A 21,703-nucleotide genomic window follows, 5' to 3' on the forward strand; every position below is an offset into this window, starting at 1 on the left:
CACTAAATAAACTCTTTCAAGGCTGTTGGCTCTGCCGTGATTACTTAATCCCGTGTGGCAAAAGAGGAGGATGAAGAAGAAAACTGAATGAAGTAGTCACTGGGAAACCTGGTGCTCTGTAGAAACACGGAAGATCAGTGGAAGAGATTCAAATGACTCTTCATTCATTTGCTTCATACAAGCAAGGGAGGCTGGGGAAAAAGGAGATTTTTATCGTACTGCCTGTTATGTTGGGAGGTATTGAAACCCTTGATCCGGTCAATCATGTTAAGTTCATTCAGGCTGAAGAGCCGAACTACAAAACTTCACAGAAGTGGGAGGAATGCTGCTGTACAGTAAAAACTGAGATACATGATATGAAAGAAATGAGAAAAAATTAGTGGTTAAGTTAAGCTTTAAGAACTAATGCTGGGATTTTTTTTATTTAAGGGAGAGACTAGATTGCAATTGATGAGGGGGGAAGAAGACTGAAAGTACTGGGAGCTGGACTGTAGCAACATTGGGCTGAATTGGGGAGGAGGCCAACAAATAGAAATGAGTATGTTGCATTTCTTCTAGTACTTCTCAGCAATGGGCCTGAGCAATAATGGAAAGGAAGGGGAGCACCTGTGTAGAAAGAGGGTGAGTGTGACCCTTTTCCCTTGCTGCTGAGTACTTGGTCTGGGTACTTTATCAGCCTGGTTCCCATGTGTGACTAACAGACGTGCTAGGTGAGGGAGTGTGGAGAGCAGCTGCTAGGCCTTTTTTCTGTATGGTACTTACTTTCTCAAAGGAAAATATTACTGAGTTTTATCTGACAATGAGGACTTGATAGAGATTTGGTAAATTAATAGATGAGTAAAACAAGGTGTAATTTTGGTGGAATTCCTCTATTAAATGCTCCTGCACGTTTGAAGACTTCTTTCTGTGAACCTTGCCCTTACTCTGGCTTTGTACAAGTGTTTGAGTGTCAAGTTCATAAGAAAAAAAGACTTTTACTTTTTTTTTTCTTTCTTTCTTTCTTCCTTCCGGCATGTGTTTGCAGGGTAATGACTTCTACAATACGAAGTTCTCTGTATTCCTTGAGATTGTGAATCTAGGAACAGTTTTCTCCTTGTGAAAGAGTGAGGTGTTGCCAAAAACAGAATACTGCCATCTCTGCTTATGAATCCCAGTTTCAAATCCCAGATGCTTTACATAATAAAGCCCAACTGGGCTGATTACCAAGAGAACTCAGTCATTCAGAAAAATAAAAGGGAAAAATCCCTTTGCTTCATGAAGGAAGAACTGGTGCCAAGAGGAGGTTGAAATGTTAAAAATGCATTTTCTGTTTGAATCTTTCATATCAACTGTCCTGTTTCCCCTTTCTTTCTGCTTTTATTTAAGGCTGTGGATTGGTATTGCTCTTGTGCAGTGGATGTGTGTGGAAGTTTTTTGTAGGACCTGTGAGGACCTAGATTATGAAAACCACATTCAGTGGCTCTCTCCCGCCCTGCAGGAGCCCAGCTTAGGTAAGTCTTTCTGGCTATGTCTGCAGTGTCTTAGGACAGCGGTGGCGGTGTGGATACCTGTAGCTTCATTGCTTACATGGTCTATAGAGTTTTGTGGCATGTGATGTTGGGGCCATTCAGAAAAGAGCGTGTCTGACTTGCCTGCCTGATGTTGACCACGTGGTATTGCTGGAAAGCAGTATGGGATGTTTGGCAGAGGATTCAGCTGCGCAGGCATAACCATCCATATGCTCTGCCCATTCCCTTCACAGCAAGGAATGTGGTAGGGCCCATGCAAAGCAGCAGGGAAACCTGTATGTGTTTTAATTTCCTGTAGTCTCCACTGCATCTGCTCTCAGGCTCTTAGAGATACTAAGCTCCTGTTGGTTAAAATGGAAGCCTTTTTGAGGATTAATAATTGATTATTAGGTGGTCAGGTTTCTGCGGGTGGAGGGGAGTTACTGGTGGAGTAAAACAGGGATTTCTGCAGAGGCTTCAACTATTCATAATCCTAAACGGGCTAGAAATGGAAAGTCGGGAAAGACAAAATCTGTAAATACGTGGAATTATTCAAAATAGTGAAATTCAATGCTGAATGCAAAGGGAGGATAAACTGGTGATGCTAAGTAACTGATCAGGAGAGAAGGTGAAATTAATTGTTTGTACAGAGTGATACATATGAGAAAAGACAACATTTCCCTAAGCTAGCTGTTACCCTCAGTAAGAGACCTCGATTGATTGTGGGTAGTTCCCTGAAAACAGCAGTAGCTGTGTCGGCACTCAGTGTTGGTCCGAAAGGCAAATAGAGGATTACAAACTGCTGAGAGGGAAACCAGGAACAACAAAATCCTTATGTCACTGTGTAATCTCTGCTGTGCCTGCTTCTTGAGTACCATGTCCAGTTTTGTTTGCTTTGTTAGAGTAGAATTAGGGTATGTGGGGGCATGGTGAAGGCAGTCAGAGGTATGGGGTTGCTTTTGTATAAATAGGAACTAATTAGTAGGAAACTTTCTGTCTGAAAAAAAGGCAATTGGAGGGGACATAATATCACCTACAGTGGAGGTCTGTATAGTCATGAATGGCTTGGGGAAGTGAACAGAGAGTGTTTATTTCCTGGTTTTTTTCCACTGCTTCACAAAAGGCAAACTGGGGCACCCAGAAAAATTTCAGGAAGGTAGTTTAAACAAAAGAAGCTTTTCACACACCACGTCATTAAATTTTGGAGCTCATTGATGACTGAAATTATGGAGATCAAAGCAAAGTTAGCAGAGAAATCTTGACGTATAGTGTTGCAAGTATCTTTTGTTCAGGCAAAACTCATTATATGATTGTATGTTAATGATTTACAGTTACTGCTTTGGTTCCTCGCATGAGAGGACAGTTGTGTATTACTTCTGGAACATTTTCAAAACGGCTATAATTTCTTTAAAAACAAGGTAATGCTTTTTGGCTGGAGCTGTTTCAAAATGAAAGGTGTGACGTTGCTGTGTTTGAACAGGCTTTGCCAGAGACCACAGCCAAAACCAGAGCAAAGTAGAGTACTGAAGGAAAAAAAACAATGTTGTGGCTTTCAAACCCAACAGAAATTTAGAAAAAAATAAATATAAACCTGCAGAAATTGGGCCAGATATTTCATCCATGTTGCTCTGGAAGTTGTGTAAATTCTGTAATACATTTTCTCTTTGCTTATTATCTTTGCAGTTTCACTGAAAGAAAGGAATACAGACCATATGACAAAAATGTTCTCGGTTCTGTCTTAGATGTTTAAAATGCAATGAAAAGTTGTGTGTTCCTCAGATTTCTTTGTGAAGATTTTTACACAGGGCTATACTTCAGTATTAATGCCTCTGTTGCAGCAGGGGTTTTCCTAGGGCTGCTGAATTTCCTTTTGCTAGAGGTGATACATTAGCAGAAGTTAAAAATCAGAATTCCAGAAGCAGCCTGAATTTTTCAGTTTAAAAAAGATATATTAAGTTTTATCTGATAAATTGAAACATCTCTGATTCTGTTTACAGACTGTCAGTGCCAGAGCTGGACATCAGTCCTTTTACTTTCAAATTTTAATATATTATGAGATATGTGGGGCTCAAATGGCATGTTTAACTCCCTGATATGACCATAATGATGACTTGCAGAGGGGTGAGGTGTCAGACACAAACTTAAAGAGAATGAAAATTGCAGTAGATTGTCCCTGAGCTATCCAGATGCTGTTATTTCCAGGCCTGTTTTGATTCCCTAGTAGCTCATGGTAAGATACTGCTTCAGGGTTTTGTTGCAAGAAAGCCCAGTTGGCTCTTCTTGTTAAGAGTTTCTTTTAATTAGTTTAAGGTCTGTTTCTTTACTCTGACTCAAGGTTATTCATTAAACCATGGATGATCCAGTTTCAAACCAGCAGGGATCCTAATCCCACATTCTGGTTAAATATATTGAAGATACTGAATCTCTGTTTCCTTCAGTAGAAAAAAACTGTATCTCTGCAGATAGGGCTGCCTGATTTTCATGACTGAGCATGATTAAACAAGAATGTAATTACAAAAAAAACCCCAACCAACCATTTTTAGATAAACTAACTTTCAGTCTGGCTAACTGAAACCTTTAGCTTTGATACTCTGCTCTTGCCTTGCATGTTTTGAATTTGCTTGAAAGTGTGAAAGTATATATAAAGTGGTGATGTATAACTGAAGTTTAACTAGCCTGTTAGAGTTCTTCATTCATTTTGGACAAGTATCAATACATGGTATGTGCATGTGATCCTGAAAGTAGACTGGCTGATGTGATAGAATTCATCAATACATTTGTCTTGCCTTCCATTTGTCATTTCACTGAGAAAACCCCATGGACCTTATGATATATGGGAGGCCTAAACAGTTTGCTGTTTCTCCAGGGAAAATTTGAAATTGCTACTGAACTATGGAAAGCTGGGATTGGTACTAGCATCTTCTATTGCAGTAGATGCTTATGAATGAGTATTCTCCTGCATTTCTTGCTACACCCAGAAATAGTGTAGTTTTACAACTGAATTTCAGTGTTCTGCATACATGACTGTTGTGGTTTAACCCCAGCTGCTAATTAAGCCCCACGCAGCCGCTTGCTCGCTCCCCCCTCACCCAGAGGGAGGGGAAGGAGAGTTGGAAAGGAATGTAAAACTCGAGGGTTGCGATAAGAACAATTTAATAATTGAAACAGAATAAAAATGAAAGAGCAATAATAACAATGATGACAATAACAGTTATAATGAAAAGGGGAAGGGAAAGAATAAAATCCAGAGGGAAAGGAAGAAAGGAACATGTGGTGCACAATGCAACTGCTCACCACCTGCTGACCGATGCCCAGTCAGTGCCCAAGCAACGATCCACCCACCTTGACCAACTCCCCAGGTATGTATACCATGCATGACATCCCATGGTATGGAATACCTCTTTGGCTACTTCAGGTCAGCTGACCTGGCTGTGTCCCCTTTCATCCTTTTTGCTAATGAGGCTTGAGGAACTGAAAAATCTCACATTAAAGCCAAAACACAGCACTGTACTAGCTCTTAAGAAAGACAACTCCATCCCAGCTGAAACCAGGACAGGCCTTTAACTTGCTGCAGTCAACAAGTCCCATAGACTTCCTGACATCTGGAGTTCTCCCTGGACTCACTTTCAGGTGGTGTTCTGTCCCACAGCCTTTGTTTCAAAACAAGCTGGAGTTGTTCGCATGTACGCGCAGACTTTCACACCTTTGCTGGTCCCTTGCTGCTGATTCACTACCTGAATGGCCAGAGCCTGACCTGGTGATTGTGGTCTTCTGCAGATCACTTGTTCCTTTGCAAAAATGCAGTCTTAAATGGCACGCAGATAAACAAAATATTTTTTGCATATAAAGTTTCTATAGATGCTGTATTTCTATGGTAATGCTTTGTTATGCAAAAGCTTGACTGCACGCAATTTTTTTCATTTCTATTAATACAGAAATGGAAATGTATTGACTCTAGTCATATATAATACATGGAGCTGCTGTAGGCCCATCATACTTGAAGTGGAAATTATGTGGTACTTCTTATAAATTTAAGTATGATCTCAATTCATTTTATTGACAGAGGAAGCCCAGCTAGTTTGATGGGTCCTCTTAAAATTTTTTTTTTTTTTTTTTTAGTTCATGCCCTCTGTAACATTACTGAGAGTTATGAACAAGCCATCATAGGCGTCCACATATTTTTCTAGGAAGGACTGCTGCTTTTTGCCTGCTGTATGTAATCCGTAAGAAAATCTTTATCCTAAATAACATAATGCAGTCCTTTTAAGCACACAAGAAAACATCCCTTTTTCTTTTAGCCATAGATAACTATATATTTATTTCAATGGCTAAAATACAAGAGAACACAGCTAAAACGAATAGGATGGCTAGATGACTGGGAAAATTCAGCCGACCATCAGCAAAAACACTTCAATAATGAGATTTAGTAGGCATTGAGAATCTTGAAAAAGGAAAGTGTTAAAAGTGTCATAGTTCTAAACTTGTCAAACAGTCTGTATAAAAGCACTGAAAATGCAATTATGAGGACCAGTTGTACAGAGAGTCTTTGTATGGCTTTCAGTCTTGCAGGATTTTCTGTATCCCTAGAAGTTTTCCAGTGGTGGTGTACCCTCTATAGCAAATAGAAGTTTACTGGCTCTTAGGTTTCCTTTTCCTAATTACCTTCTACAGCAGTTCTCATGTCTCTACTTCGTACACCTTGTTGGGGTCCGCAGATCTGGACTCTAAAACCCCTTTGCCTAAGGTGGTAATACACATTTTGTGGAAATCTGGAATTTGTGGAGTCGCGGAGACTACTGTGGCACAACACTTATGCGGTCCAGCTCCTCCAAAGAGGTGGAAGATGGCTGTGGTTATTTCCATGTTTAAAGGGAACTGGAAGTCCTCAGCCTTCAAAAATGACCATTGCAAACCAAAAGAGAGGGCATCATGCGAGATGGTGAGAGCGGAGCAGCATTGGCATTATCAGCGGGAAGGCATTTTCCTGCACAGCTCCTCACCCTGCAGCAAACTGGCAAGAAGGTAGAAAGGAGCCTAGCTTTCACGTGTGCGGGAGGCTTTCCGCAAGCTCCGGCTGCTCCCCGTCCCCTCGCTGTGCTGTCAGTTCAGCGCAGCCCTTCCCAGCGCTTGCTGCAGGCTGGGAGAGACCGGCGGTACTTCGGCTGATCAACGCTTTGCATTAATTCTGGCCTTTGAGGACTCCACTGCGGGCAAACCCATACGCAGAGGAGGGGACAGAAGTTTGAAGCGGTCCTGCTGTCATTGACATTCACGGCTCTGGCTTCAAGCAGCGCCCGCCTCACCCAGGCACTGCCAGAAGGGAACGTGCACTCCTGCCTCCCTTTGTGCCGAGGGGATCTGTGTGGAGTAATTGAAATGCAGGGCTGCGAAGCACTGCTGTAGTGGTCTGGTTTGGGGTTTCCCCCCCGCCCTCCTCCCTTCGTTCCTGGAGGAGGGGGAAGCATGTTTGCTGTGGATTCTTTTTGTTTTATCAGAGAATGAGATGCTGGCTGAAAATTGAAGAAATGGCCCTAGAAGAACTGATGCAAAGATCAAATGCGGTTTCCCAGTGCACTGGTAGGAGGAGCTGCTGGTCTTAAATAATGTGTTGTGTGGATGCTGTTAGTGATTTTGTAGGATTTACAGAAAATCCTGGTAATCTGACTAGCATTCTTTATGCATGTTTGCATTAATAGGAAAGAAAATGTTGAGAGCTTTTGTCACCACGTTAAACTTTTGTTTATATTAACGCTAATTAACATTTTTAGTGCTTAGATATTCATGAGGCAAGCTTTAGAAGGTCCTCTTGAATAGTTTTAGGTAGCTGCTAGCCCAGTCAAATACTCTAAATGGGTCTTGATTCCTTTTTTATGTCTGACTCAGTTATAGCTAAGAAGTGGGGGGAATTACAGATTTGCCTAGCGGAATGGGTCGATTATAAAGCAGTGAAGAGCTTGGCTAAGTGTAAAGCACGGCAAGCCATTATTTTGGGTGGGTCTAAATTGCACTTTGATGAAAATGAAGAGTTAAATGCATTAATCGTGGTAAATGTAGTTTTACATCTGTGTGGATTAAAAATTTCAGCAGGTCTGCTAAAATAGTTTTAGCACTGTAGAAAGTTTCTTATGCTTTTTGAGAGATTTTCTTGAAAATGTAAACACTTATGTGTTCAATACCAGAACTAAACAGCAGTGTACAATAAGATGATTTGTGGCTAGATCTAGGAGTGTTTTTCTGGCTGTTGCTCATGCAGAGATGTAAACGTATTTCAGATAAAAAGTTACCTGTAAAGACAAGAGATGTTTTTGCATCCTTTGAACCTGTTTCTTTTGCCCCTTCTTAGTCTGCTGACAGATGTCAGAAGTCTTGCATCTTCTTATTGTCTGAGGCAAATAGGTGCTTTGCTGATACAGAATATTTAAGGTATTATTCATTGCAGTATCAAAACTTGGAATTTTTCTTCCCATTTCCCTAGTCCTGTTTCCTAAGGATGACTTTCAGCTGTTTCAATTTCTGTGTATTATGAGGAGATAATTAGCAAGATGGCTGATGCTGTGTTTGGATGAACAGATAGATTAAATGACAAATGTGAAATGAACAGATTAGCTGCATCAATTTTCCTGGAATAGGGGAAGTAGGTATTTTACCTTCTTAATAACATGTGTTTTGGGAGAAAAGTGAGACTTAATCTGGTGAGAGCAAGCATTAAATTACAAGTAAAGGTCACCATACATACTATTTTCTGCTTCCTTGTTTTCCCTATATACTTTTCCCTTGAATATCTTCCTTTTTTCAAAACATGTTTTTATTTAATGTATGAATATTTGTTCCATTACGTGTTTTGATTTCCCAAATGTTTAAGAAGAAAGACAGCCTGATATTTGCTAGGGCATACTGTCTTTTGCAGTTTATTTTAATAATTCATGTATTACTTTATCTATTCCCTTAAAATTGTTGCTAGTAGTTTTTCTGAGGCAAGATAAATTTTAATAATGGATGGTAGAATTGGTTGGGAATATGGGAGCCTTTTCTTCCTGAATTGAAGTAGTCTTCAATTGGGAGTAGGCTTGCTGGTTTGCCTATGACACTGCCTGTCTTTCAGCTGTGCAGATGTAGGTACACTGTGACCTTCATGTAAACCACTAGCGGCTCTGAGTGCTGTTTCCACACTTGCCGGCAGGCTCTGACTGTGTGCTGATATTTAGCTTGTTAAACTTGCATATTTTTCCAAAAAAGCAGCTGTTACTTTACAGCCAATTTCATGTTCATGTTGATATAGGTGGTCCCTCTCCTCCCCTTCTCTTTATCTTTCTTCCTCTCTGTAATTCCTGTGTGGGTATTTCCAAGCCAAAGGCACCTCATTTGTATAACCAATGGTTGTATTTATAGGTGACTTTTCAGTTTTCCCTTTTTCCTTCCCTGCCCCCGCCCCCCCCCCCCCCCCCCCTTGTTCCTTTCAGATTGCTTAGACCATTTCTCTGTTGCTGCCTCCCATTCTTGGGCTTTACTCTTGTCTGTGGGTCATATTATCTACTGTCTGACTTCACAGCTGTCTTTCTGTTGACTCAGAAGCCTTTTGTGTGCAGCAATTTCCTTAACAGCCCAAGATCTTGTGCAGGATTTTTCCAAGCCCATTTTTCAATAGCATCCTGCTTAGGAGTAATTGAAATGTAGAGCCTTCCCCTGGTGTGCCCCGTAGTGCAGCTCCCCACCTTCAGGCATCAAGGGTTTTTTTCTTTTGCAGGATCCAGGGAAAAAGACTGTTTCTCTTCCTTCACTCGTTTTTCCTAATGATACTGCAGGCAGGCCAAGATTCATCCCTGGTAGTATTAAGCATCCAAGGCAGAAGAGGAATTCCTCTAAAATCCATGTGCGCTGAAAGGAGAGAAGGGAGCACTTTCAGTAAGGAAGTCCTTCCACCTTCTGAGGTGCACTTGTCTTTTCCTTGACTGGGGTGAGGGGGCAAGAAGGCTGGAGTAGCTCAGCTCCTAACCTAGCATCTCCCCAATGCCTAAGGTTAGGTATGGTAGATCTGGGTTTGTCTCATCTTTTGCCATTTTGCTACAACAGCCTTTCTGCTTGTGTCTGCTCTCCCTGCTAGTGAGTCCCCTCTGTCCGTCTGGTGCCGACACATCCTTTCTGGGCTACTCGTCCCTCACCACCACACCAGCACTTTCCACAGTTGTCCTTCAGCTCCCTGTGCTCTGACTAAATTCTGATTTGGTCACACTCCCAGCCTCTGTAGTAAATTACTGACTTTTTACTCTCTCCTGAACATGTGATCCTCTGACAGGATCCTTCAAGTGCCTTCCTCTGATACATTTTTACAAAACTGGACAGCTTTCTCCAGCAAAGCTTTGATTATTTCTTATCTTGCTCACCTTGGCTTTATCCTCCAACACCTCACAGATACATTGTTTTCTGCTTCTGGACATATTTAGCTATTAAGATCGTGCTCTTTAGTTTAACAGTATCATCCTCTTCATATTCCTCCTCTTGCCTCCTGCTCCACAGTTCAAAATCACCTTGTGCCTTGCCTTCTTCCAGCAACTTAAAAGGACAGTTCCATGACATCTTCTGTTGTTTTTTCCCACATACGCTCCTCAGTCCTCCCGGTCATGGTCACTTCCATTCTATCAAATGCCCTCCTGGACTTTGATAACCTGGGTGTTGCTTTCCCTGTTTGCATATAAATCCTTAAATTAAGACAGAAGTGATGTAAAGACATTCTCTATTTCTGCCTAAGATGGTTTCCCCCCCCTATTGGAATTGTGAGGGTTTTTTTAGGAAAACTGAAATGATTATTGATACTAAAAAAAATATAAAAGTCTGGTTTTGTTCATCTTTATTTTTTGACAGATAATCGCATAATTTCTGTTCATTTGGCCATATTTTTTACTTTTCCTCTTTTTCAGTTCTGTTGCTGTTTTACATTAGACCCTCTTCCACAAATTGCTGTTTATGGGCAGAACTTCCTCTCCCCATGGAACAGTAGCTCAGAGGTTATAAGTAGTTATAAATAGTTCTGGTCTGGGACCTCATACGTTGTCCATATTACTGTATGCTGTGGGTTTTCTGTTTAGGACTCTTCATTTGCTCTGACTGGTACAGAAACAGCAGTAAGGCACCAGCTCTTTCTGTCCGTCACTACTCATGTTTGCATCAGCACTGAGCTTGGAAGCCTTGCAGTCAGTGATGGTGTTGTCTAATTCATGCAAACAGGCAATAATACAAATCTGGCGTTCCCAGCCTCATCTTGTGGTAGCCCACTAATGGTTTCTTTCCACCTTGGAAAGGTGCCACTATTACAGCTACCATCTGTTTCCTCTCCCTGAACAAAATTTTAGCACTTTGCAAAAAGAAGTAACATCTGCAAATCAAAGATAAACATGTGTGTAGTTCCTTAGTAAATGTGTATGCAGTGCTAGTATTTTAAGTACAGGTAACATCCCTTGGCTATTTCAGCTTCAGTCAGTTTTCAGTAGTTCGAGATTTTCTGTCATACTCACAATTTGGTCCAAAACTTTACACTTCATTTCCCTGGCTTTGTCTTGACAGGCAGGCTTTTGACATTTTTAAAGGCTGGCTCACCTGCCTTAACAAATTAGAAACAGATGTAGGAGGAATGAACTCACATACCACCTCCAAGTGCCCAATATCAGTGGAAAGAGTTGGCTTACTGCAAAGTGCAATGGGGATACCCTCAGGCACACTGAAGGGACATAATAAAGTTGTGGGCAGCTGGAAGGACCTGTTCAGTGTGTCCTCCCGGTTCCTACTCTCTTGTGAGCTTGCCCGCTCTTTCTTACTCTTGTAGGGATCTGTCCTTGGTTCACTTGATTTTCCAGTTTGAGAACCGAAAGAAATCTTTCTGCGTGTGGCAGAGTACTCTGTGTGTGTGTTAATTTGGCAGGCAGGCAGGTCTGAGCATGAAGGGGCATTAAATTACTATTTGGCGACTTTGTTAGCTTTCTATGTAGCTGGTAGAGTTGAAGAGATGCGGCTGAGAGCTCGGAAATCTGCAGGGTGTGAGCAAGTCCGCTGCACCCAGGTGGCATTTAATGGCAGTGGGGGATGCCTCTGCCTGGTATTAGCTTGCTGGCCCTTCACTTCAGCTTTCCTGCCCCCATGTTGAGCTTAACCATGAAAGAGGCCTCCGATTTCCCAGGCCAGAGGGTATAAAGCAGGCATGCTCTTCCTGTTATGAGGTTTAAAATTTCAAGACTAAGGGTGGGAGCTGCAGTTGAAACAGACACAATTAAGCAATTAGGAAGTGGATGGCTTGTATTTTCTATGAGTGTGCACTATTATGGCTTCTGTGCACCTACATGGCATCTGTTTCTTAGTTTATATTGGCCTAAATCAAAATCTTTATTTTACTATTGAAACAGCTGAACCTAGTGAAGCTCCTGGGAGATAAGTTCAGAATTGGTACCAGTCATGTACTTATTAGAGCTGCCTTTTTGGTAATCTGAGGAAAAATGTTTTGATCAACATGGAAGTTGATTAAATTTTATTTTTAACCAAAGTATTGTTACTTAAAATTGCATCCCAAAACATTTCAGCTCAGTGGGGATTATTTTTTATATATTAAAAAAAAAAAAAAAAAGAAAAAAGGAAATGTCGACTTGACTTTATACTTTTTGGGATTGTCAGTGACCTCACTTATCATATCATCTATCCCAGTCTTTCACTGATTTTAATGGCAGTTGCTGAACTACAGTAGGAAAGCTACATTCTTTGCAGATATCTTTCAACAAATGAACAGGAGATTGGGGCAAAATAGGCATTAAACAGTAAATGACAGCACATTTAGAGTGACTTTTCAGAGGACTGCAGGATGCGTTTTTGTCAGTCTCTCATTCGGTCTGTGGACTTTGGATATATATACTTAAAGCTTGCAGAGCCAAGAAAGCCCTGCCTGGATATATATGTCCTTAGTGATACAAAAGAAGAAAAAAACATGTTGCTTTGATGCATTTTTATTATCACAGTGACTCAGAATACTTCCTTGGCAAGAGTGCCTGGCACAGCTGCCTGCCACACTTACAGCTGCAGAGAGCCAAGCTGCAAGGCTACCTTGTGCATATCAAATAACAGGGAACTTCTGGAGAAAAGGAACAGCACCGCACAGGGACGGGTGTAATATGTAACACAGGCTGCATTGTCTTCAAGGTGTTTGCTCTAATCTCGTGTGTCGAGCAAAGCCAGGGAGCAGGAGGCGATCCAGTCATTCACCTTTAATGAAGCAGATCAAGCAAGCTATTGGTGACTTTGTTGTTTCTGAGTCAACCCAACAATTTCTTAAGGTTTTCAATATCTGAAACAGTGCATTTCAGTTGGAAGTTTGAGTCTGCTGTTTTACAACATCTGGCAAACACACTTTAATTTTGTTTCATTGTTTCTTTTGTCTTATCTTATTAAATACCAGCCAGATATGCTTTTATTTCAGACAGAAAGAGTATGATCTTGGATGTTTTTATATGGATTAATCGCCTGTAGGACTCTTGAGGTAAGCCTGCAATGCTATCTTAGCTATTTTGACCTTGCTTTAAATTCTCCAGTTATCCACGTAGCTGCATAGCTTGAGCATGAGCCACCTGGCTCACCACACGTTGGAATGCAGGCCTTGTGGCTGAGGCAAACTGTCCAGTAGACTGGCCTTTAACGTTGCCTTTGACAGTACTGTGGGTGCAGCCAACTCAAGCCTTGCGGAACAGTCAGCATAAGCACAGCGTCCTGGGCATAGGTAGAGACAGGATCATCATCTTGGAGGTTGACTTGCTGGGCAGTTTCAGACAAGACATCCCCTCACTTACAGCAATCTTGGATATTGGCTATATTCTTGATCTGTCTGTGCTCGTCTTTTTGTGGCTTTTGAGATTTTGTACTAGTGCTTTGAATTTTTTGATGACCGATGGAAAGTGCTATTTGAGTTGTCATGTAGCAGGGTCACGGAGGTGGCTTTTGGGCTTCACATGGTTCCCTGGAGCAGTGGGGAGTTGGGCACAATGGATCTTTTGGTACAATGGAGAGATGTTAAACTTGGTCACATGAAGGGTGGAACTGGCTGTGGGTTTCAGCATGAGAATAAGCTGAAATGGAGAAGCCTTGTGATACCCATCCTCAAATGGTTCTGTTTTCATGTGAAGGCCGGTGGTGTTTGAGCTTGGGAGGGGCTTGTGTGATGGGCTCGCAGGCAGTTAAATCCCTTTGAGGACACAGGGTAAGGCAGCTTCCTAGCAGAATGTGGTGCTCAAGTTGTGGCAAGCTGATAAAGCACAGTGTGGCATGGTACTGCCTGGTTTTGAGGATGTAGGTGTGTAATGCTGCTTGGCAGCAGTCTGCCATCTTAAAATTGATAATCTGGGCAAACGGGTATTTGGCAATTCGAGAATCGCACTGCTGCGTGGTAGATAGGCTCATGTTTTCCACCTGTGCTGTTACTTCAGGGGTGTAAGTGCTGTCCCCCTTCATGTGCTTAAGGCATTTGCTAAGTGCTGATCTTACTAAAAGTCTTCCTGTCTTCAGCACTTCAGGTAGCAGGCAGAAAATTTGCACCTGGAAGTGACTGTCCTAGTTCTTTTATAGTCTCAATTCTTGTTGAGCCAGAAATGTATCTTCCTTTTCTTTCAACTCCTGCCTATAGCCTGATGAATTTAAAGGGAGGGTAGCTTTGCATATGAAACAACAGGATGATTGATATAAACAGAAAATAGTGAGAATATACACACAGCTGATTTTAAAAATTACTCTTTAGGCTACAACCTTTGTTACTAAAACCATCAAATGATAAATTACAGGCAAAGTGCTTTACTTTGGTCAGTATTTTCCCCTGGGCTGCTGGTTGTCGCTCCATGCTGGCCTGTGTTACTTAGCTGGTCAGTCCAGGTTACCTCATCACACACCTGGGTTTCAACAGTGGCTTTGAAAACCCAGCCTTGCATCAGCTTTTGGCCCATGGAGTACACGAAATGAACCAGCGTGTTGCATGACTCATTTGTTTCCTCTTTCCATGTTTACCTTACGTATGTTACTTCAGGCATGATGCCTCCTGAAGCAACTGCTGTGGAAAGGCCCTGCCAAACTTCAAACTTTGATGTTCCCCACAGCTCTGTATCCTGTTGCCACCAAGTATCTGTAATTGAATTGGGTATTCCCTATTTCCATTATCTCAGCATTTTCAATTTTCAGATTGCGGCAAGGCAAAACTTACCTGTCTTGTCCCCTCTTGCTGCCATATACCATGCACTCCTTTGTCCAAACACTGGGTAATTCTTCTGCTGGGTTTTGTTTTCAGCTTCCAGCTGAGTCTGTAATTTGGTGGTTATTACCCAACGGATTTAACAAAGGCAGTTTGATGCTTTCTTTACTTAGCATTTCACTTTTTTGACACGCTTTACTCAAACATTCAGCATAGTTGTAATGGCAAAGTACATTTATATAAAATGGTCTATTCTTGTAAAAATACTTCAGAAGAAAATAAAAGCTCCCACACAAACATTCAGTGAAAGAAAGTAGAGAAAGAAGCACGTTTGTGTTTGAGGGAGGGATTTTCCCAGCTTACTTTGAGGGCTATTGATGGTGGAAGAAGATGAGAGAAGGAGAAAGCTGGGGTAAAGAAGCAAAGCAGGTGGGTATGGTTGTGCGGCTTGGATGAAAATAGAAAGCTGGCAGAAGCAAGGCGGTATAAAAAGATTTTCTGTATGTTTTGCTCATAGGTAGTCATTTAGTAGGACCTGAAGCTGGAGCCCCCATGATACAGTGTCTGAAACACAATAGCTTTAAGTTTAATAATTATGAGGGAATATGACCTACGTACACAGAATCACAAGAGTGATGAAAATTCATTATCGTTACTTAATTCATGCTTCAGTATATGCCAGGCACTAATTATGAGACAGCTCAGATCTGCTGAGGACTCAGACATTTGCTGTGAACCTGGCACAGCTGGCTTTGTCAAGGACAGCCACAGAAATTCCCATTTTAGGTTCTGTGCAAAGGCTGCTGAGGCTGCAAGTGACCCGTGGGATGTACTTTGAAGTTCTGATACTAGAGGTTTGAAAGTAAAGAGAGACAAAAAGCATCTGAGCACATTGGAGAGAGCAAAAGGAAGCCATTGAAGTTGTTGATGGTGTTCAAAATGGTATCAGCAGCTTACAGAAAAAAATTATCATTTCCACACTAGACAAATCACTTGTGAAGTAATTTATGGAGTAAAGGTAAGAAAAAAATACAACGTACACGTAGCATTCTGAGTTTTCTAATTGTATATTTTCTTAATTTCCTTCTGCTGAGTCTCTTCAGTGTTCCTTACCCCCAGCTCATGGTTTACTTGCCTTTCAAGGACATTGCAAACTGCTGCTGACTTTGGTGCCGTCATCGTTTCAGTCAGTTCCTTTGAAGAGAGTATACCTGAATTGCTTTGAGAGCATACAGCCCAGAGCAGAAGAGGGATATTAATAGAAACAGCTTCTTTCTGTTGTTGTATGAAGACAGAAGACGAATTATTTCAGTGTGGCAGGTGGAGGTGTTTTTCAAAGCAATTGCTCGCATATTTTAAGATCTGACAGGGAATTAAAAAGCTGGATGGTAAAAGCTGGATGGCACAGAGGGCTGCCATGCATTTTGTATCAGGAGGGTGAAGGTATGTGTTAAACACTGTTAATTTTGCACAGGATGTTTAGCAGTTGCATAAGTTAAAGTAGTACTAACAGTTCTCATCCAGCCTTCAGAAAACTGGAAACAAACTTTTCTGTATCCTGCCACCTGCCTTTTAAAACATGGAAACAGAAGAATTACTCTGGGCTTTGGCTTTTTTAAACACCCTCTCACCCCCACTGATGGTTCTTCTAGAGTAATGTCTAGAACTGAATTCACTAAAGACTGCCTGACATTTATATGATGCTGCAGGGAAACCTTATCACAGCTGGTGAGAGCAGGCATTGATTTAAATTTTTATCCCCTAAGGAGGGTGAGAGTTTAGAGAGATCCAAGAGCGGTTTGAGGGGAAATACAGGTCTTTGAGACAGGCCCAGTGTGCGGCTGCCAAGGCAGGAAGGCATCTGGGTGTTACTGTTTGGCACTTGCATTACAGAGAAGCCCCTCCTCTTCCCCCACATTCCCTGAGGAGTTCCTTTCCCATCCTTTCCCATCAAGTAGCTCCTGACCTTTTGCACATGGGCATTCCCTGAGCTGCAGCATTGCTAGTGGCTGTCTGGTGCGCGTCCTGCCCAGGAAGGAAAGCTGGAGCAGGTGGTGGTACAAGGGAGAGGAGCCTTCCTGCTCATTCAGGTATCACCACCACCCTGGACTGGCAGCCTTGCTTGTTTGACAACCAGTCTGCGAGTTTCCATGACATGTGAGATGTGATATGTGGCTGGTATAGCAAGTTAGCCCTATGACATTAAATGGGAGCAAATGCAATATGTAGTATTCAGGTTTAAAGATACACATAGAAGAAAAGGAAACATGGCAACTTGTACACCCATTCTCCACTTGTTCCTAACCTTTCTCTCTGCTTCCTGCTCCTGGCAGCAGATCAGCTGTGAGCTAGTCGTGCGGGGGCTATTTTTGTTCATTAGCCTCTGCAGGGCCTCACAAGCCTTATTGTGAGCATGCTGCTGTCCTGTGCAGGGAGCTTGGGCCACACTGGGTGCTGTGGCAGGGCTTTGCAGAGCCTGCCCCCCTGCAGGTCCTGCCCTACTGCCTGTCCGGGTCTGGGGGGGCTGCCCTGGCTGTCGGGGGCCCTTCATCCTGTTGAGCTCAGAGTGCTCCACAGGCAGCTGCACTGACTACAATTTACTGCAGTCATGAAATACTCAGGAAGAAGTTACTAAAAGTTTCAGATTTAATTTTATAGCAGCATTAATACTGGAGATCTCATGCTTTGAACATGACCATTGCATTCAAAAATACTTGGGGGGGGGGGGGGGAAGCGTAGTTTGAACTATTTATTATGCCTTTAGAAAGGAATTTTTTGAGTGTCAGAGCCTGGTTTTTAAAGTGTGTTGCTAATAATACATTAGGCAATGAATTAGTAAGTTATTAAACTGTGACTAAATGGAACTGTGTTTGTTTTAAAGGCTGGTGATCTGCTCTGCTCTATTTTTGTTACTGGGTACGGCCTGCCAAGCCCTTTGTGGTTGAGCTGTAGTGCTCTCGACAGTTCCCTGCCTCAAGTAACTTGTTATCTGTATTTGATACAGCAAAAAAGGAAACATCAGACAAGTGTGGTGGAATTGATGAGGAAGGAACACTCCTAGCAAGAAATAAGGTCAGGCGCATCACTGCACAGTACTGTCAGTGGGCTTCAAGCAGTTTTTCTAGCTGTGCCTGCTCTTATTTGGGGGAATAAGGGTTATGTGCCCCACAGTATCGCTTGGCAGGTCTGGTCCTCTGCTTGCAGAGGTAAGAGTCTTATTGTGGTTCCTGCCCAGCTCAGTGACCTCAGTTTCCTTTTCTAGGGAATGGGTTGGGATGGAAGGGAGCAGGATGAGGGAGGGCTTGGCACTTGTACATCTCCTCCCCTGATAAAGTCAGGGCATGGCTAGGGTGGGAGCCCCGGTAACAGCAGTCACCCTCGTGTCTCGTAGCCTGTGTGGCGTCTGACTGCGGCTGTAGGTAAACCTGGATATCCGGGTCTGTTACCCGGTCTTGTCCTTCACCTGGTGCTTCGCTCAGTAAGCAACTCAAGCTGTTATGGACAGTAAGATATGAAATAGTATTTTTGCTCCAATGTTTTAGTTTTCATCTTTGTAACTTCTTTTTTTTTTTTAATTAATTGATTGGAAATGGCATAAAATACCAAATTTCACAATGCTTAATGCAGAATTGTGGTTTTGTATGGTGTAGAGCCAACACTTGGTTCACTTGTTAGGCTCTGACAGATGCTAGATGTCAACAAAATGGCAATTTCCCTGAACTAAAGTTTCTAATGTCAGGCAGTAGTTTGACTGCTAGTAATAAACCACATTATTGCCACCTAATATATTAAGCCAGTTTAAAAAAAACCCAAACCCCCAAAACAACTACTTTTAATAAAGTTTTTTATTTTTGAAGCTCTTTGACAACAGTTGGTCCCAAACAACTTTGCAAGCACATCTTTCGCCCTAGGTTTGCCCTCAGTATGTGGATTAGAATGTTTTCCTTATTAAAGCTTTAGTGATGATTGTAATGAGAAGGCAGTTTTCTGCTAAAGCTATCAGCAAAAAAAAAAAAAAAGCAGATTTTGGAGATATTTTTTCAAACTGGAATTGATTGTAGTATGTTTTAGTACTAAAAGCAAAATTTCAACCAACTGCTGAGAAAAGTGTATTGTAAAAAACTTTTCTTTTTTGGCCAAAAATAATTCCGTCTAGCAAAAAAATTTCTGTTAAGAAAAAATGCTGGAAATTTATGATTTAGTAGTATTTAGCAAAATGGTGTTGTTATATATATACAGTAGACTTTGCTGGAAAAAGAAACAAATCATGATTCTTTCTGAAGGCAGCTGACAGAGCCAGCATAATAAGTTACAGAAAGAACCTGATTTTCTGTTTTATAAAACTATGTCATAGGATGTGTGACTGAAAAGCAAAATATAACATACCTGAAGAAGTAACGGAGCTGCTTGCATGCTGAAATAATAGCCCAACACTGTGCAATTCAAAAATCTATCAGTTGGGAAGATTATCCTGTGTGAAGAATCAACTCCATTTTGTAGTTAGAGACTATGCATTCTTTTCAGCCCGTTGTCATGTAATTTGCACTTGCTCTGTCTGGCTATCAATTGCTTGGGCAAGAGCAATTAGTTTCTTGAATTCAACTTTACACTTTCTTTAAAAAGTAGTGTTAGTATTTGATATACTTTTTCATGAGTTCGAGCGTAGTATCATACTGTACTTGATTATGAATATTGGAAAATGATGGCCATGTTTGGCTTTATGCAAAATGAAGTTTGCTCTTTTGGAAGTCTTGGCCTTCCGACCTGTTTGCATTTATTGTGAAATATCTTCCCAGCCTACCTCTAGAGAGCATCTAGGTGTGGAAGGAGCTATGTGCCAAAGCACTAGTAAATACTCAGGTTACAGTGCAGGGAAAAGATGCTTCCAATATGCCCATCGTTTCTCTTAGCCCTGCTTCCATTTAATTGAGGAATTCAGATACCTAGATAGAGAAAATTATTTCATATGGCATTTTACTACAAGCAGGAATTTGCACAGGCCGATTTTAATCTAGTGAGGATGATCTGAGCCGCCTGCTGTGGTAAGTAGAGAGGGACAGTGCCCTCTGAACACCCTTCAGTGCAGAAGCTAACTCCTCTGAGCTGCATCTGGAAGGGGCTGTACAGTCTCCATCCTGGGAGCCATCTGTGGATGTTAATCACTCTTGGCTAAAGTTAAAATGCATTTTTAAACCACATGCCATCTGGTGAAACTAAGTTGTTGAAGAAAGAGTTGGTCATACTTTTTTTCTTTCCCTTGACTTTTGCTTCTCATGGTTTCTTTTTGCATCCAGCAAGAGACAGGTACCTGGCAATTGTTTGAACCATTGAAGTGGTTGAATTTGTTGATTCAACAGAAAACTGCTTTTTTCTTTGTGGAGGGGAGAGAAGTGGTTGCTGTCATATCTGTGGGTTGTCCTGCCTCACCCTGTGGTCATTTGAGCTGATAATCAGGGCAGAAGTGGGAACGCATGGCTGTGGCACTGGAGGAACATGGATGTGGTATGACTGTCCCTTCACTAGTGCTCTGCAGTTAATCCAGAGGAGAAACAGTGAAACTCCTGGTCTTTGTCACCATATCCCATAATTTGTGTTTCCTGGGTTACTGAGTTAAGTACAGTCATCTCTTTAGAAGTCTACTTGTCTTAGTTAACTTCAAATCTGAAATGGGTGTTTTGTGCTAGAGCTTTATGGCTGTTGGTTTGTTGGCTGGCAAAGCAGAGAGATACTTCTTGATCTGTTTGTTACAGTACTGTATGTACTTGATTTCTGCAGAAATTTCTGGATTGAGACTTTTGACTTCTTGATGCATGCTTCTGTCAGGGTTCAAGTTAATTAATTTTGAGCTCACCAATTACGTTGGAGTTTGTTTCAGTGGGTGTAGTATCAGGCTGCTACTCTTCCATGTTGCATGAATTGGAAACGTGACATTTTTGCTCATTCTCTCCCTGGCTGTAACTGAAGACTGCTGCAATTTAAGATGTGATATCTGTACCATTTGTTTTTACACAAAATCTAATTTCACTGCTTTAAAAGGTAGCAATAGTTACATTTTTTTGTGGCACCATTTATCCAAACTATTTTGCGAAATTTTTTCATGCCTTTTAAGCAAATATGTGATGCCTCAAGCAATATTTTTCAGAAGACTGAAGATGGCAATTGCATAGTTAGAAATTCCAGGGAAATTCAGATTTCTAGTATGTAGAAACCAATACTGGAATTTCTTCAAGTACCACATTTTTAACTCACATAGGGAGTAAATAGGAGGCAGGTGCAACCAGTGATTGACTTACTGTGTGTTTCCCTTTGCATCTGAACCTTGTACTGTGTCTAAAAGAGACAAACTTGCAATAGGAGGGTGATCTGGGAAGGCACAAGGCTGAAAGGTGAGTGTACATATTGTGTCTAAAAGTGTAACTTTTAGTTTGATATTTTATTGTTACTTTCGTGAGCCAGTAAGCTTCTCTTCCTTCCTGGTTCAGTGAATATTATCAATTGTGATTTTCAGTCTTGCCTTAGCTGAATCCAAAATTAAATGGGAGAAAAGAATCTGAAAAGCATTATTGCTTAAACTAAAGTAGAGACAAATCATACATTGTATCAGTAACAACTTTTAAATATATGTAAGTGATCAACTCTAATGATAAGAACTATAAGTAATTTTGGGGTGGGTTTTTTTGCTAAGATACCTTCTTGAATTTTTTCCAAGCCATCTGTTAAGAGCTACAAATATTGTTAAGGTTTGCCATTTATTCTGTTTTGACCAGGAACAAACCCAATTATGTGGCGCTGTTTTACTAGCCTTGATGTGAAACATGCTTGTTAGATATTTCTTTTTTCCATTCAGGAGTCTATAGTCATAATAAACTTACCTTGCAGTGCTGAATTTTTTATCTTAAGTGTTATCTGAGAACATTTTGATAATTTACTGGTTATTAACTTTTATTATTTTTTTATAATACTTGCAAAGTTAATGTGAGAAATACATATTTTTACACTTCCTACTTGGCAT

At 41.3% G+C, this 21,703-nt stretch overlaps 1 protein-coding gene across 18 annotated transcripts in view; it reads left to right on the forward strand.

Moving 5' to 3' along the window:
• The window catches only part of MCF2L (MCF.2 cell line derived transforming sequence like), a 164,329-nt gene that overhangs the window by 28,137 nt on the left and 114,489 nt on the right, over nucleotides 1–21,703 (forward strand). The window contains exon 1 of one of the 18 annotated variants that reach the window (XM_037375778.1): nucleotides 1,408–1,490. The exons of 16 other annotated variants lie outside the window; for them this stretch is intronic. Coding sequence is in view for 1 of the 2 variants with exons in the window: in XM_037375781.1 (XP_037231678.1) it covers nucleotides 6,986–7,064 (79 nt within the window). In the remaining variant the exon portion in view is untranslated. Of the gene's footprint in view, nucleotides 1–1,407; nucleotides 1,491–6,765; nucleotides 7,065–21,703 lie in introns of those variants that run through there. One more of the 18 variants, XM_037375781.1, reaches the window with a different exon arrangement.

Source organism: Falco rusticolus, chromosome 2, assembly GCF_015220075.1.
Source record: "Falco rusticolus isolate bFalRus1 chromosome 2, bFalRus1.pri, whole genome shotgun sequence".
NCBI classification, from domain to species: Eukaryota; Metazoa; Chordata; class Aves; order Falconiformes; family Falconidae; genus Falco; species Falco rusticolus.